Source organism: Zonotrichia leucophrys, chromosome 7 (genome assembly GCF_028769735.1).
Source record: "Zonotrichia leucophrys gambelii isolate GWCS_2022_RI chromosome 7, RI_Zleu_2.0, whole genome shotgun sequence".
Taxonomy (NCBI): Eukaryota; Metazoa; Chordata; class Aves; order Passeriformes; family Passerellidae; genus Zonotrichia; species Zonotrichia leucophrys.
In genome coordinates this window covers 9,337,508-9,353,975 of record NC_088177.1, presented here as the reverse complement: position 1 = coordinate 9,353,975, position 16,468 = coordinate 9,337,508, and the positions used below count along the sequence as shown (strand labels likewise).

Genomic DNA, 16,468 nt, shown 5'->3' with positions numbered 1-16,468 from the left:
TTGGTATTTTACTGCCTCCTCTGCTATTTTACTGCATGGAATAATGTAAAATATTAAAACAAATACAGTAACACAAAACCAGGGCGGGAAAGACATCCCAACCCACATGGAAACCAAATGGTGCCCACTCTTACTAAACCTGAAAGTCAAGGTGGCAAAGTTGTAGTGCCTATTCACAGTGTGGGAATCTTAAAATAATAAAAAAACCCAAAGTAATACATTTTAAAAAAGAGGGGTGGCATGGAGCCCAATCTGCCCCAAAACATGGTGTTGCAGGGAAGCTCCTAAATCTAAAAAATATATACAGCTATATGTATTGCAAAAAGGAGGAAAAACCCGTACAGAAGAAACACACATGGTATTTTTGTATTTTCTTTATTAGTTGTCCTCAGTAGCCTTAGAGAAATGGTTCAACTTACTAAAAATCATGTCTGTGTGACATACCACCACACAGGTAATTAGCAGGTTATTTAGGCACTGCAGACTATCTTTATGATACAATTTAAACCTATATTGGAAGCAATTGAAAGAATATAGTTTTATAGTTGAAAAAGTGATTTTAAAGTTGTAGTCAAGTTTAAGCACAATGGCAGGCACAGAACCAGGAGCCCACTGTCAGATATGGACACAGACACTGTTACTTCCCACAGCTCCAACACAGCTCTCAGCATTCAGCACTTCTGCAGAGCTCAGCATCCATGTACCCACTTGTACATGATCCATGGCTAATTTCACATGCAAAACCCAAATCACTAAGGCAATTTTTACAGTGAAAATAAGCAAAAGTCCATAACCTTATCACAGCTAACACTGTCATAGCTGCATACAAATTTTAGATTAGATTACATATTTGCTTACAAATTTGCATACAAATTTTAGATTTAGATTAGATTAGGTTACATGATGCCAGCCATGCTGGCAGACATCATAATGCAAAGCTAAGAGAAATGTTTCATCTAATAAAAGTAGTGGATCTAAGGGGTTTTGGAAATCAGACTGGAGAGTTGTGGGGAAAAGGGCCAATTAGATTTGCTAGTAAAGCAAGATACACAAAGTGCAAACAGAACTGATACTACACTCCCAAGAACCAAATTTTGTAAAGGCTACATATATAGGAAGTAAATGATTTGTGCAAAGAACATACACTGTTTGATGAGAAAAGATTACTTTTCTTAGCTAACTGTGAAATACAAGCAATTTAGGTAGGTAGTTAAACAAAGCAACTTCCCTCAGAGTTGAATAGCACATTAACTGCTATATGTTTGTTTAGTCATTGCACTTAAGAGTTGAGAGTTGATAGATTCCCTTATTCAATTCCTTTTGCTTTCAATTCTGATCGAACACGCTGCAGATAAGAAGGATCTGGGTAACCAAACCTAGGAGAAGAAGAGAAGAATTGTTTGGGCTATTTCTGTAATGAAGCACTTAACAATTCTACAAAACCATCTCATCAAAGTCTTTTTAGAAATCTCTTAGAAATTTTATGCAGTTCTTGCCCTAGAGAGAAAACAGACCCATATTGCCAGTCACAGAAACAATACAGACAGCATAAAGCTACAAACTTAAGGAGCTGCTACATTTTGTTGTCCAAATTGATACTAAGAACTTGATTTTCAAAGCTGCCTGGGGTCTCCCTTCCAAATGATAGGGCGTTTGGGTATATAGCTTTTAAAAAGAAAATCAGACCTGAAGCATACTGCATATGAAGCACGTGATAAGCAAGAGAGAGGATTTGCACAGAGTGAAGAGTAAAGTAAAACTGATATTTTTTGCTCTTTTAATGATCCTAGCCCAGTCAGGAGGATCTAGACATGAGCCTTTAAAGCTTGCAAGACACCACCTACCCCTTACAGGTTGCAACAAGCTTGAAAGGACTGGTCCAAGATTCCCCCTTGTCTCTGCTGCAGGCAGCTCACACTCTGTCCTGGTGATTGCTCCTTTCACTTAAGTACAGCACATCCTCAAGAAATACTGGATAGGGCGGTCATCTACCCACTCAGAAAATCCTCTCACAGCTTGAATGGCCAAAATGGGGTAACCCTTTTTATGGCTGGGGCTGGCACTGTGTCCTGGGTTCTGACCCACCAAGTGCTGCACAACTCTTGGCTCCTAGCATCTAAAAGGACACAACCATATCTGCACTACAATCTCACTTCCTGCTGTTAGCTCTGCTAAGCAGAATTTCAAATCACATTTTACAACACGATAGTGCCATCTTTACCAGGATCATAATGGACCAGCACCTCCTGGTGCAGAACAGCAGGTAACAGGAGAGGCATAGATCAGGAATCCAACCTTAGGTGTCATCAAAAGCTTGCTGTCCTGTAGATTCTAATCAAAGCAGTTATTAACTAAGTACCTTACAAACTCACTGGGGAATGAGTAGTCTGAGGGGCAGCAGAACACTAAGATCACCCTTGTTCCAACTGTCCAAATAGGGGAAGGTGGTTAACATCTGGATCCATAGGGATCCACATGTCTGGATCCACAATCACTCTGTTAGTGAAAGCTCTAAATGTGGAAGATATTCAAGGCAGTCTTCCTGACACGTCTGAGTAACAACAGTATTGCATAAAGACAAGACTACTTACTGGGTAGGTCCTCCATCAATGGCAGTTTTATGGTGAATATCATTCCATGTGATAACATTTTGTGCACCAGTAGTATGTGACTGCCCCACTGTGAAAATCAATTTCTGTCGAAAGGCCCTTCTGAGGAGCTGCAGAATTTCTCGCCCTTCCTCATTGTCAGGTAAATACGCTTTTCGGCGAACTGGCCCATAACTCTGCCCTGGGTTTGGGTGGCTGCTCTGTTTTGTAGAAAAACAAAACAAACCCACACTGTATATCATAAATCATTCAGAAGGACATAGCATGACTGATAACTAATTCTGAGTTTTTTCTCTTTAGATACTTTATTTTGTACAAATGTCATTCACACTTTCTTGTCATCACTCATGCACCACTTGCTAGTTTTAAATTTGTTTTTCCCTCTTTTCTCTCCCAAATGCATGGTGCTGCACCTGTGACTTTTTTAATTTACTCCATTCTCAGTCATAGTCACGAATCCAGGCACATAACATAAGGAGGTATCTCACCTGGAAAGCTCTCACCAAACCAGCCCACTATTCATTTTTGTCCATTGGTGTCCACAGCAAAGAGAACATCCCAGAAATTCTCACTATAGTTTGCTTATATGATATCACTGCATAGATTTCAGTTCAGTTACTCCCACTGTACAAATTAAAGACAGGTATTTCTGTCCTGGTGCATATAAAATGGAGGCTGATCATCTGACTATTTCATTCCTACTCTATTAACTTAATCATGCCCAAAAAGATTGAATTAAACACTTGCAGATTTGTACAAAATAAAGAAATGTCCTCCCTGAACATGCATTCAAGTAATGGGAAAAGAATTAGTTTTGTATTCAATATTGGTTTTGCTGTGGGGAAAATATCTTTAAGAAATATTTAAGCATACTTACAGTTTGAATACCACCATTCATAACATAGTTAATTTCAATGGTGCCACAATTGGGATAACCAGGAAGAGACGAACTGTTAGTTCTAGTTAACATTCTTCCCTCTGGTTGGTTTCCTGTCAGGACTCCACAGACAGTATTACAAACTGGACAAGCTTGTTTATAAACCATGGCTTTGTCAATGCAAGCTTTGCAAAATGCATGTTTGCACTTTTCTAATATTTCTTTATTTTCAATTTTGTCCCTGCAAATTGGACATTCATCATCTTCTTTTTCTTCTGTCTTTGCCCGAGTCTGTCCCTCAGAACAAAGGTTATTCTTTTGCCTATCACTGGACTTAGATGCTCCTGTAGCTTCTTGAGAGCTGAAGCCAGAGGACAGTGGTGCCCTATTTCTAGTTTGTGTCCCTTCAGTGTTAAGAAGGGACTTCGTGTACTTTTCAGCAACTTCATTCTTCTGAAGTTTTACATTAAGGTCTTCAAATTTCTTAGCATTAGGCAGCACACTTAAAGTTTTCTTCTGATCTTCTGAAAGCTTCACGCTGATGCCTTTTTCTCTTAACATTGCAGAGGCACTCTGAAATGCACTGATAAAACTTTCAGTAGCATGTGATGACATATCAGAAGTTTCAGATTTAGGCCTAAATATTACGGCCTTCTGGCCATATGACTTCTCTTTTATTTCTACCAGTGTATCAAATTTGCCATTTATGTTTTCAATTTCTTCGCTTAGTATGGTTTCCAACATTTTAAACACCGAAGCATCAATTTCAATTCCATCCCTGTATTTGTACCATTGAGATGATATTTTCATATTCTTTTCAGCTTGGTTGTTCCCACCTTCCCCTGCTAGAAATATTTGGGCAGCTGAAATCTCATTCCTTGAACCTCGGAGTAGCAACTGATTCCCTTCCTCTTTAGCAAGAAGATTTCTAAACTTTTTATTTAATTTTACTATTGTTTCTTCTAATGTGTCAATCTTTGTTATGGGAACTTTTTCCTGCGTCAGATCTTTTGTAGCTTCCTGGAAGGTTCTGATAAAAGAATCACTAGCTGCTTGTAACAATGCAGGACTTTGATTGGAAGATATGTATATGAATGTGTAATGCTCATCGTGACCTTTACTTCTTATACATGCTCCAAACCTTTCATGTAGTTCTTTGATTTCCTCTTTGTGGGTATGAATAAAATATTCATAGAGAGCTGTCACAACTGTAAACTCAACTGTTTCTTCAGTATTCAGGCCATTTTCGTCTTTCAAACCATTCTTACATTCAGAATGTGAAAAATCCTGGTTTGGGTCTTTGCCTGCAAGGATATCTTCAAAGTAGTGATAAGCTTTTTCAATATCTGTAAAATCTCCTGTCAATTTCTCAGAGCCATCCACACCAGGGCTTCCTTCTCTCTTTAAGTTTGGACACATAATGGTAATTTTCTCCCTTTGGTCTTCAGTGAACATACTGGTATTCAAAGTAGCAGATACTGTAAGAAATATCTACAGAAAAGACAAGAACACATCAACATTAGTTTTCTCTAAGGTTCTCTGCTGGCTACTTCTGTATTTTCAGCAGGGAGAAGCTCTGTCCATCCCAGTAGTGCCAGATTACTACAAACAAGTTTGCACACAGTATTTCTTTTATGTCACATACACTAACAGTACAAACAGGCAAATAGCACAATCTGCTTCTAAGTCAGCAGCAAAAATGAAATGCCCTAATGTCACCAGCACTGCAGAAGGAAAGACAGTAACTCTGCTATTTAGGCTGAGACTGCGACCCAAAATAGTATCTATCCCCTTAGAGCCAGGTTACACAGACACAACATGTTTTAACATGACTTGTAAGTTATATTTCATTGCTCTTATTAATATTAGAGCAATGAAATATAACTTACAAGTCATGTTAAAACATGTTGTTTTAACACGACTTTGAAATATTTTCACTCATTATCTTTCTTTAAAATTTTCCCAGAAGTCATGCTTTAATAACTCCAAGAGTAAGGGCAGAAAACAGTATTCTGAAAAAGAATAATGAACACATTCCTTTCTGTACTTCACACAGACAGCGTGATGGGGAAATTTGCAGTATAGATGCCAGGTAAACACTATGTTAACCCATGCTATACTTCAAAAGCTACACCTATGTTACCAAGCAGAACAGGGTAAAGCCCTCTAAGCCAGATATAATGAGCCACATCCACACCATGTTGCCCTATCCCATATCCCTAAACACAGCTGATCTTTTCTGCGTAACTTTTGGTTCAAAGTGTCTGAAATCATGTTTGCGGTGCTACATCGCATCACAGCAGACTTTTTTAATGCTGAAGAGATGGAGATAATTAGGGATGCCTCAAGGTGCAAACCATGTTGAAAGAGTAGGTGGAAGGCTGGAAAGAGTAGGTGAAAGGTAGGTGGAAGAGTAGGTGCAGGTGGAAAGGACCCAAATCTCAGACAATTCTTCTACCTTTTGAGAGCAGCCCTTGGTGCATACTACCCCTGAAACCTGCCAGAGTGCTGCTTTGGGGAATAGTGGCTGGCACCTGTCAGAGTCAGGCTGGAAACCATGCTTCCTGTAAACATATGTAGATTGACCTCTGGTCTGGCACTCAAATGTCACTCCTGGCCCCCATTTCATTATCTAAGATCACATAATTGACATTTTTTTTTGACACAAAATATTTAAGTGCAACATAAAGAACTCATGGAACTACAAGTGGGGCAGGTTGTGACATTGCTGTTCCTGATGCACCTTTTTGGTAAGGTCTTCCTTTGCTGTGGCCCCACAGCCACCGCTGTCCCGCTGCTGCTGCTGGGGCAGGGCCGGGCCGGCAGTGCCTTTGCTGTGGCCGGCAGAGGCGTGCGCTGTAACCCGGCTCTTGCCCGGGGCCCCTTCTCCCGGCAGGATGACTATCTCGCAGCATCTTGTATCCAGTTCCAAGGTGTGCTTTGAGCGGGATTCCACACGCTTCCTATCTGTGGTAATTTCAGAATGACAGAATCACAGAACTGTTATGGCAGGAAGGAACCTCTGGAGATCATCCCACCCAACTTCAGGAGCAAGGCAGAGTCATCTGGAATGTGTCAAGAGACAGACGCCACGACTCTCCTGGCTAGCCTGTCCTACTGCTCTGCCACCCTCGATGTAAAGAAATTCTTCCTCATGTTAAGGTGAAATTTCTTGTGTTCTAGTTTATGCCCTCTGCTCCTTGTCCTGTGGCTGGCTACCACCGAAAAGTCTGGCACGCCCTTAGGATATTTATATGCATTAATGAGACCCTTTCTTAATTTGGACAAAGGCAGATAGGGCTGATAAAGTTACCGGCAAACGTGATGGTCCACCCGCGGCCCCAGAGCCGCCCTGCCCAGGGACACTAAATGGTTCCTGGCGGCCATTTCCAGTCCACTCACAGCCGCCCCCACGCCCGGCCCGTACCTTGCTCCTTAGAGAAGTCCACCCAGTAGGTGCCGGCCTCGGGGCCCGGGCGCACGCTGCACTCGCCGCCCCCCGACCGCTTTCCCGACTGGAAGTATTTCAGGAGCTTGTGGATCGCCTTGTCGGCGGGGGTGGGCGCAGGGTTCAGCCGCACCAGCAGCGGCGCGGCCGCCATCATCCCACACCGCCCCGCCGCCCGCTTTCGCTTTCGTTTCGCGTTCCGCCGCTCGCTTTCGCTTTCGCTTCCCGCTCCGCCCGCAGCCCCGAGCGCTGCGGATCCGCCCTGAGCGAGATGGGGGTCGTCCAGGTAGAGGAGCGGGGCAGGGGGACAGGGGCCCGGGGCGGCGGCTGCCTCAGGGCTCCGGGGACGGCGGGAGCTCCCGGCGGGGCTGAGGGGAACGCAGCAGTCCCGTCCCGTGGCCCGGCGCTCGGGAATGGCTCCGCCCGGCCTCGCACTGCTCAGAGTCAGCCGGAGCTGCAGGAACCTGAGGGTAACTTCATCCGCAGAGCTCCCGCAGCTCCCAGCAGCGTTTTAAACACTAGAAAACTTCGTATAGATGTTCGAAAACTGGTGCTGGTTTGATTTGCAGCAGAATCTCTCTTGTAGGAAGGCAGGTCACGTACTTTATTGCTTGTAGCATTTACTTTCTCTTTTCCTTTTTTTCTCTTTTTGTTACAATAGAGTTACGTTTCAGATTTCCTCAGAGGGAAGCCCGCTTTAGGTAAGCCTCTCGTTTTGCCATCTGCGGAGTGTGTACTTTTATGTAAGTTGAAAACTGACAGCTACTGCCAGCAAACTGGAAAACAAAAGCCAAAAGCAACCTGAAATTCATAACTAATGTGAAATAGACACAGTTATGAATCAGTAATTATTATTAATTACTTCAACAGGACTTTCTTGCATTTCTCTTTTAAAAGCAACAGCTCAGATGTCTTTTAATGAGTCAGCATGTATACTTTATAAGTGCAAACCGTCTGACTTTTTACAAGCAGGTAGTATACCCTGGAGGAAAGTTCAACTAAACTCACACAAATTGATTTAAACTAATTAACATAACTGCTGTAGTATAGTACTGCTGACATCTGCCAGGAGAGGGCTCTATAGCCATAGTAATACTGTAAAAACTGTTCCTTAAAATGTGCTTTTAAAAGCCTTTCTGAGTTCATACGAAGTTCCATACAAAGAAGAATTTGCGTGTGGGCTTTAAGTGCAGACTAATAGACTCACAGAATTAAAACTCAGTATAAGATTTCTGTGGCACAGTTAAATGAACTTCCTTGGGTTCTCTAAACCTATGAAAAGGGGAGAGAAAAGATTAGAGTGTGTAAAAAAATATTGTTTAGCAATGACAGTAGGAATAGCTATAAACCACACTTCTAGATAAAAATAAATGTTTTGATAGTAATACCTTCTATTTCACTTTATATTCTGTGTCCTAGGGTCAAATTTCATAATGGATGAAGTCAATTTGATGATGCCCATCAGTAAAGATGCCTATGAAGCTCTTAAGAGAAGAGAAAACTGTCTAAATAATCTCGTTTCCAAAAGGTTTGCTTGTACGTTGGCCTTCAGAAAAGCAGCAAAAAGCACTGGTGAAGTATACAGGAAAAAAGTAAAGTGGGGCATTGACGTTTGTGTTTATAAGGATGATCTCACAAGACACAAGGTCGATGCTGTGGTGAATGCAGCCAATGGGTATCTTGAACATGCAGCAGGTCTTGCTCTTGCCCTTGTAAAAGCTGGAGGGCCAGAAATAGAAAAGGAAAGCAAGCTTTATGTTCGTAGCTATGGAGAAGTCAAAGTTGGTGACATAGCAGTTACAGGTGGAGGGAAGCTTCCTTGTACGGTAATTATTCATGCAGTTGGTCCAAGGTGGGATATTCACGAAAAGGAAAGATGTTGTCATCTACTTCACAATGCTATTTTGAATGTTCTGCGTTATGTTAGTGCTCCAGGAAGAGCTTTAAAGTCTGTGGCTATCCCAGCAGTGAGTTCAGGTATCTATGCCTTCCCAATTGATTTGTGTTCTAAAGTGATTGTAATGGCTGTAAAGGAGTTTGTTGAGACAAATCCACCAGGCAGCCTCAGGGAAATCCGCCTGGTGAACATTGAGGAGTCTACAGTGGCAGCAATAAAGAAGGCCTGTGAAGAGTTTCTGGGTGATACCAGTTCACTTGAAGACACTGTGCCAGCTGCACTAAGCTCACCTCACCTCGTGCATCAAAACATTCGCATGCGCATCGTAGAACAGCACCCCGAAGATCTGAAGGTGAGTCTGTCCTGTCATTTGTGCAACACGGTGCTGCCTCCAAGTCTTTGCAGGATTTGGAGCCCAAGAGTTCAGAACACATTTTGTATCAGTCCACTAAATGGTTTTCTTGTCAGTTTGATGAGAATTTACACATGGTAATTAAATCATAGTAGCAAGGAGTTGGTTTTTGTCTAAATGGGTATGGAACTTTGAAATGTTTTTATTTTGTTTTTGTATATGTGCTGTTATAACAGGAAGCAGATAAAGATTGAATGATTTAATAATACATCTCTGTGTTAAGATTTATCTTCTAATTAGGTAGGAGTTCACATTTTATAATGTACTCCAGAGAAGTAGTCTCTTATTTACTGCCTTGCTTTTTTTCCTATAATTTATGTTCTTGTAACTCCATTTCTGGAATTATTCAGCAAACACTGAAACAGCAGAAAATAACTTACACAGATGATGTGCACCTTACCTTTAAATAGAGCATTACTTGAATTGTTTAACTTTTTAGCTAGAAAATCTGATGCAAAATAGATTACCTCAGTCATAGGAATTCAACAGAGCTCTCTTAGACTGCAAGGTACATCACAGGAATGGCATTTACTTTTAGCAAATACTATATCTTAAAAATAAATACATTTTTATTTTAAAGAAGTGTCATAATTTAAAAGGAAGTTTGGTTTTTTGGTGTAAGAACAAAGGATTGCAAAGTTGATCTTGCAGGGAATTTTATTAACCAATTCTACAGCACTGAAAGATGCACATGCCCTCAAGACCATGAAGAAAACATGTTCTTGTGTCTTTAGATAATATTCAACAGTTAAGGTTAGAACAATTACTGCTGTTATCAGCATTCTGTAAACAAGTTTTTTGTGGTTTTGATATTTTAAATACAGGGCACCTACTATGGGAATCTGCTTTTTCCATTGGAAACAATTTGTATTGGAAACAATCACAGCTTTGCAGTTCCCTTATGTGTACTGCCACTGCTATTTGGTGATGTGTCCTTGCTACCCTGAGGCTGGGATGACAGCCACATCCATAGTTCTCTCCTGCTGATAACTGGCACGTGGGTCACTTAGATAGTGAGAGTAATAATTCTGTTCAGTGCACTCTTCATGACTGGAACAGCTTTGTGCACACTGTTGGTTCCTGAACTGGCACTGCAAAGTGCATACTTTGATGTGTTCCAGTGCTCTAGTAGTAAGTAGTAGGAAAATTCAAGCAGCTGATCTGTGGCAGTCAGGCCTCTGTACAGGAATTGTGCTTAGAAAAAATGCTCTCTATAATAGCAAGGCTTGCAAATAGTCAGTTTGTAGTACACTGAAATTTACACTCTTTCCTTGCAGAATACAGCTATTATTAACCTCATGAATGCCAGGGATGGGCTTTCCTCTCAATCTTCAAGACTGCTGGAAAAAGAGGATCCAGCTTTTCTGAAGGAAGTTCATTATCATCTTAGACATCTGACAGGTTTTAAGGAGCCCCTGATAATGGGAACCCATCGGCTGCTCTCTACCTCTGTCCTGCATGTGCTATTGCAGTACCAGCACCCGGTGCTACAGCTTGAGGTGATGATCACTAACTTTGGATCTCAGTGCATTCTCATGTTGGGTGATGTGAGGACTGAAGGACTTTGTTTTTCCTGCAGGAATTGAAGGATGCAGTGAAAAGATGCCTGGGTCATTTTCAGGAAAACTCATGTCCCTCCGTGTCTTTTCCAATAAATTGGTCACCAAAGCTGCCTGTTGACACAGTGGCAGGCACCATGATTGAAGCAGTTTTAAATTTTGCCAGGGTATATCCTAAGAAGAAGAGAGAAGTGCAGTTTGTCATTTGCCCCGGTGATCGTGCTGCCTATGAGGTAACCAATTTGTTGTTAACTACCCATAAGGAAGTCAGAAAACTCTAGAAGTATTTCCATAGATGACTAAAAATGATGATAGTCTGTTCTGTACTAACAGCGACTCCAGGCAGCAGGTCTCTTTGTGAAGCTATTACTTTCATTAACAGATACTCAATCTTTGTAAATAATTATTTTCTCCTCACTAAACTAGAAGCCTGCAGCCTGTAGTCTGATAAAAAGGGGAGAGAGCTTTAAAATTCTCATGTCTGTCAGTGAATGTATAAGAAGGAGCCTACTCTTAACTAATGAATGAACAAATATTCCTCCTCAGGAAATATTTACAGTCAGTTTTGGTTTTTTGTATGGAGCTCTGAAGGCAAAACACTATCAACATATATGAGCTAACATAATAGAAGCTTTTCAAATAGACAGGCATGAGAATAGTCTGGCTTTTAAAACTGAGTAAAGATGCATCAGCATTAAAATGCAAGTAATGAACACCTTTATCTTATGTGGTAGCATGACATAGGCCACAACCACAAGGAGCTGGTAAAGGTGCCACTCAGTGTGTAAGGTGTGTTACCTTAGGAGATGCAGAAGAACAGGAATGCATTTGATATTGTCAGGAATAACATTTTGGGAAAAGCTGACAAATGCCAGTGTTAACAATTTCAGAATCAGGGGTGGGGCTGTAAACTGCTTGTCTAACAGTGTTTTGAAGATATTAATTGCATATTTGATTAGAAATTGCAAACTGCTCCTAAACTTTTATCTTTCAAGGTTGTCTTGAGAAAATTTTATTCAGCAAAATGCAAACTGGAAAGCAGAAGTGATCCTTTGGGTAAGTAATGAACAAAAAGGGCATTTCATGTAAATGAGTACTCCAAATTTGAGAATCTGTAATCACAGAATTCCTTTTAAAATAGGGAACTTAGTATTTACATATGTGCCTTGGGGAGAGGAGGAAGCAAAAACTCATGAGCACTTTGTATCTTTACATTTATAGGAGTGGAACTGGGCAGACCCTTTTAAGACTTAAAACCCATTCTCATTGCCTAATTTATTGGAAGTAATTTAGTGAAAGGCAGATAAATTCTCCATATGTGTGTGTGTATCCTGGAAACCTTACCTCTTCATAGCTGATCTCTTTTTTGAGCATACCAGAAGAGTAGTGTGTTTCTTGCACTGTACAGCTGGGATTACAAATAGGAATTTGTGTCAGCCCTTGAAAGCTTCTCTCTCTTTCAATGCACTTGTATTAAAAATATATATATATATATATATCTTCCAGGGACAGAATCAGGCAGTCAGACTGCAAAAGAGCCTGCAAGCAGTGAACCTGTGATTGAACTTAAAGGGTGCATGCCCACAGCACTGGAAGCAGCAGAATCGTGGCTCCAAGAAATAATGAAAATTCAGGAAGGTTCCCATGCTGTTATTAAAAACAACTACATTTTTTGCTTTGGAAAAGAGGAGTTTGCAGAACTCTTTCGACACCAGCCTTCCAGTGTATGTGTGTCAGAAGAAGTGAGAGATGGACGAGCAAAACTGGAATTTCAGGGCCCTCCTGATGTTTTGATTGATACAGTGCTCACAGCTGAAGAATTACTGCTTCGTGTGCAAGAGAAGGCCATGGCTGAACAAGAGAAACTGCTCTACTCAATGTGTATGTAAAGTAAATAGTGCCTAAACACTAATTAAGTAAATAAGTGCCTAAACAAGGTTAAGTATGAAGCAACAGATCTCTGTATTGCTGAGAGGGGACAGAGATACATTCAGTTCACACACACATATTGAATATTGCGTTAATTGCTGATATCCCTGTACTTTCACCGTGTGAGCCCCTGGAAGACCATTTGTTAGCTGTGGTCTCTCACGTGGCAGCATTCCCAGTAGGGGCTGGCCATGATGGATATCCAGCTGAGTGGAGCTCACTCCAGGATAGCTTCACCCTAAAGCCTGGCCCCTGGGGATTTACAAAATTTGCACTTCATTAACACACACCTTTGCTGAGCTCTTGCTGGCTACAGCTGGACCACTGTTGCAGGGCTCAGCAGTGGACTTGTTCTGCAGAGCTGGACAATTGATACAACTAATGGCATTACAGAAAGCTACTGAGTGATCAATTTTAATTTGTGTTTTGATAATCATTCAAGATAGATACCTTTATTTGAAAGCTCAGCTGTGAAGAGGTGTCATGGAGATCATAAATTGCTTTTTTTTAGTTTCTTCTCTCCTGGTTTCTTTATAATAAATGCAGAAAACCAGAATACATTTACATACATCTTTGTATGTATCTACTAGTCCCTCTCAATATTAGCCTCTGACATTACTTCAGAGAACATTTAACATTCTTTGTTCCTAATTAAACCACCAGCTAAAGTAGTGGATCTGCCTCCCTTGCCTTTGCTTCAGGCATTACAGTATATGAAAATTTTGCTCCCTTATTCTTATCCAGGCCAAGCAGAAGCAGGCCAGCTTTCAGGAGACTTTCACATGACAAGTACCACTGAGTACATCCCAATTTCACCGGTAGACTGCCACCTCCAGGAGTTTAAAGACAGACAGAAAGAGTTTGAAAAAGCTGGACTTCGTGTTCTCAGGGTAAGGAGGATATTCATGGAGAAACTGTATCTCAGCTCATATATCTGAACTAACATATTTCATATAAGCGTAAAAAAATCAATTACCTATTTCAATGCATTGCTTTTAAAAATTAAGATCAAATCAACCTCATCCTTAAATCAGATCCAGTCTTTAATCTGAATTAATAGTATTTTAAATGTAATGCAAATAGTCACTCAAAAAAGTGATTAAATTCTGAGAACTCTTTTTAATTGTACTGTATGTTCTCCCTCGTCCTTCATGCTTCAAATGCCCCTCTATAGAATTCTAGAGAAATATGAGATTGGTAGGGTAAATGAAGTACAGTATTCCAGGACACTAATTCAGTGTCTGTTTTCTTTTTGTGAGCTTGACACTAAAAATGTGCCAGAGTTGTGATGTGATTATGTGTTAAAGCTGGAATCATTCTTGGGTATCACTGCTTTACTGAACAGGAGGTGGACTTAATCTCTTCAGCACAACTCAAGTACATCAGGAAATATTCCCAGTGATTTCAGTGGGGGAGGCATGGGCTAGTGGTATGATTCTTTTCTTTGGATCAGTTGCACACTTCAGATACTTTGTGCACTCTGTGGTCCATGCTTATAGGCTAAAGCAAAGGCTAAATCACTGAAGAACACAGCCTCAATAAAAGCACTTAAGGATTTCATAATTAGTCTCTATCTGCTTATGCTAAGCTGTTATTTATCTTACAGATTGAAAAGATACATAATCCACTTCTATCTGCTGCATTCCAACAAATGAAAAAAAATGTAGACGGTAGCTCCAAAGCAACTAAAAAGTTGTACCAGAATGTTCCTCCTGAGTTCTGTGGCTCAGTTTGCCAAACTGGATTTCACAGGATGTATTCTCCACCAGAAGGTAAAAACTTCCTTTGGCATCTATAATCAAAATGAACAGTGACTGAATACTAAACTCAGATTAAAATTAGAAAAAATGGCATTCCTCAGTAAGAACTGTTTTTACTTGTATTTAGATTTATATGAGCTTACTTTATTATATACAGTAAGGTTTCCTGATACTGTAGAGCCAGCAAGGCTCTAGGAAGATAAACTTGAATTCAAGCCTAGCCCAAACACTAGACAGAATTATTAGTGTGCATGTAATTCCATGTCCAAGTTTTATTTTGTGGTATCACTGTAAAGAAAGTCAGTGTCCTTATGTAACTGCTGCAAACTTGCACTCAGTAGCTTGGTGCTCTAAAGCATGTTCAAGGGCACCACAGAACCCTGTGGCTGGCAGGGGCTTCTGAGGGTCATGCAGCCCAGGCCCCTGCTCAGATCAGGTGTGGTCAGAGACAGCAGCTGATTTCACTGCTTGAGCTTCCATTTGGAGTAAAGTACACTTGGAGGAAAGTTGTGAATCCATGAAATATTGTAGCAGACAGATGCTTTCATAAGGGAAAGAGTAAGCATTCAGTGCTTCATCCTGCAGTAGGTGTGTGATATTTTACATGTCAATTGCAGAATTGGGATTTCAAGCAATAAACTGTTCAAAAAGTGGACATTTGCCTTCTTTGTCTGTGTAATGTGCATGCACATTTCCAAACTTTAAAAGCAGTAAGATGATGGTCTAATTTCTTTGCACTTTTCCATTTGATACTGTAACAGCACTTCATGTGACATTTTTCATATAAATCTTTTTTGTAGTTTACATTATCAAGATCTTGCTGCCTTTTATTGTTTATCAGAGTCCCTTGTACATGATGACTGAAGTGTGAGTCATGTATTTATTTTATATAAATGCTTTAGAGCTTGATGATTCAATCACTGCTTTGAGAGAGAAATCTGAACAGTTAGCAGTTAACTGGAATGGCCATCAGCTGTCATTGCTCATGGCTTCAGTGGGAGGTCAGTGCAAGCATCAGAGGCACTCCATGAAAATTAACTTCCAAAAGGATGGCACACATGGAGCAGTCACATCACTTGTGACTCAGAATCAAGCAGCAGTCTCTTGGAACTACCACCCTGAAAGAACCAACTGCTAAGTGCTTTCTCTTCTGAAAATTTTTCTTTCTCTTTCCAGAACAAAAATATGGAGCTGGCATCTACTTTACAAAGAACCTGAGGCACCTGACCAAGGATAAAGCTACATGGGAAATGGATTCTAAAATGTACGTGTTTGAGGCTGATGTAGTAACTGGCAAGTACACTACAGGCCAGCCATCTTGTATTATGCCACCAGCCCTGAGTGGGGATGCCTTTACATTATATGACAGTTTAGTAGATAATTTGTACTATCCTGAGACCTTTGTCATTTTCAATGGTTTTGCAGCCCTTCCACAGTATTTGCTGACTTGTTCCCCACTGTAGCTCCTGGAGGAAACCAGCAGGATCCTCAGTGGGAACAGAGCAGAACTGTAGCTATGCTGAAGACCCTCTGAGAACAAAGTCGAGCACTTAGATTTAAGAGGATGCTCTGCTTAGTAGTGTGCTATGGTCAGAGTGCTTCCTGAAAGCTCTCTGAAATATCTGTGAACAAGAAAGCAAGTTAACATCTTAAGGAGATTAGGAGAAAATTACCTGTGAACGGAAGCAGAAGGGAAAGCATTCCAAAATCCAGTGCAACATTTAACATTAGCATTTAACAGACCTGATAATTGACTTTATTCCTTAATGTGATCTCAGCTTGTGACTAAATGCTTGATGTTTGTGTAGGCTCTCATTCTTCCACTGCATTTTCTTAATCTGACACATTGCATATATCAGGGAAACACAAGAAATCTTGGTTGTGCCTTTTGAGCCTTAAGTTTTCTTTTGACTTAAGATAGGAGAACGCAGCAGATGAGAGCTGTTTTCTGCTTAGGGACATGCTATTATGTACAGT

The 16,468-nt window shown here is 40.7% G+C and overlaps 2 protein-coding genes across 5 annotated transcripts; one reads left to right on the top strand and one right to left on the bottom strand.

The window, feature by feature from the left end:
* Positions 1–361: 361 nt before the first annotated feature.
* Positions 362–7,140, bottom strand: DTX3L (deltex E3 ubiquitin ligase 3L). Its single transcript, XM_064718569.1, has 5 exons — positions 6,914–7,140; positions 6,230–6,453; positions 3,487–4,977; positions 2,592–2,809; positions 362–1,376 (listed from the first exon to the last, which is right to left on the bottom strand). The coding sequence occupies exons 1-5, from the start codon at positions 7,089–7,091 to the stop codon at positions 1,307–1,309; spliced, it is 2,181 nt and encodes a 726-aa protein (XP_064574639.1). The 5' UTR covers positions 7,092–7,140; the 3' UTR covers positions 362–1,306.
* PARP9 (poly(ADP-ribose) polymerase family member 9) lies at positions 6,478–16,453 on the top strand. 4 transcript variants are annotated; one of them, XM_064718567.1, is made up of 11 exons: positions 7,276–7,404; positions 7,596–7,635; positions 8,354–9,183; positions 10,521–10,742; positions 10,823–11,035; positions 11,798–11,858; positions 12,309–12,683; positions 13,476–13,621; positions 14,338–14,503; positions 15,668–15,755; positions 15,917–16,453. In XM_064718567.1, exons 1-11 carry the CDS (start codon positions 7,348–7,350, stop codon positions 16,023–16,025), a joined length of 2,307 nt encoding a protein of 768 aa, XP_064574637.1. In that variant the 5' UTR covers positions 7,276–7,347; the 3' UTR covers positions 16,026–16,453. The 4 variants fall into 4 exon arrangements, with proteins under 4 accessions (XP_064574638.1, XP_064574636.1, XP_064574637.1 ...); XM_064718568.1 differs by lacking the exon at positions 7,276–7,404 and adding an exon at positions 6,478–6,648 and having other exon boundaries at positions 15,668–16,453; XM_064718566.1 differs by lacking the exon at positions 7,276–7,404 and adding an exon at positions 7,095–7,220 and having other exon boundaries at positions 15,668–16,453.
* The last annotated feature ends 15 nt before the right edge of the window (positions 16,454–16,468 follow it).

What these genes read in the sequence shown, in the direction of transcription:
- PARP9 (XM_064718565.1), top strand. Translation starts at nt 7,348, where the DNA reads ATGGCTCCGCCCGGCCTCGCACTGCTCAGAGTCAGCCGGAGCTGCAGG. An exon ending in CAGAGGGAAGCCCGCTTTAG is followed by an intron (nt 7,636 to 8,353) that starts GTAAGCCTCTCG and finishes TCTGTGTCCTAG; the next exon opens with GGTCAAATTTCATAATGGAT. An exon ending in GTGATCGTGCTGCCTATGAG is followed by an intron (nt 11,036 to 11,797) that starts GTAACCAATTTG and finishes TTATCTTTCAAG; the next exon opens with GTTGTCTTGAGAAAATTTTA.
- DTX3L (XM_064718569.1), bottom strand. Translation starts at nt 7,091, where the DNA reads ATGATGGCGGCCGCGCCGCTGCTGGTGCGGCTGAACCCTGCGCCCACC. An exon ending in GGACTTCTCTAAGGAGCAAG is followed by an intron (nt 6,454 to 6,913) that starts GTACGGGCCGGG and finishes AAATTACCACAG; the next exon opens with ATAGGAAGCGTGTGGAATCC. An exon ending in AGGAAGACCTTACCAAAAAG is followed by an intron (nt 4,978 to 6,229) that starts GTGCATCAGGAA and finishes TCTTTTCTGTAG; the next exon opens with ATATTTCTTACAGTATCTGC.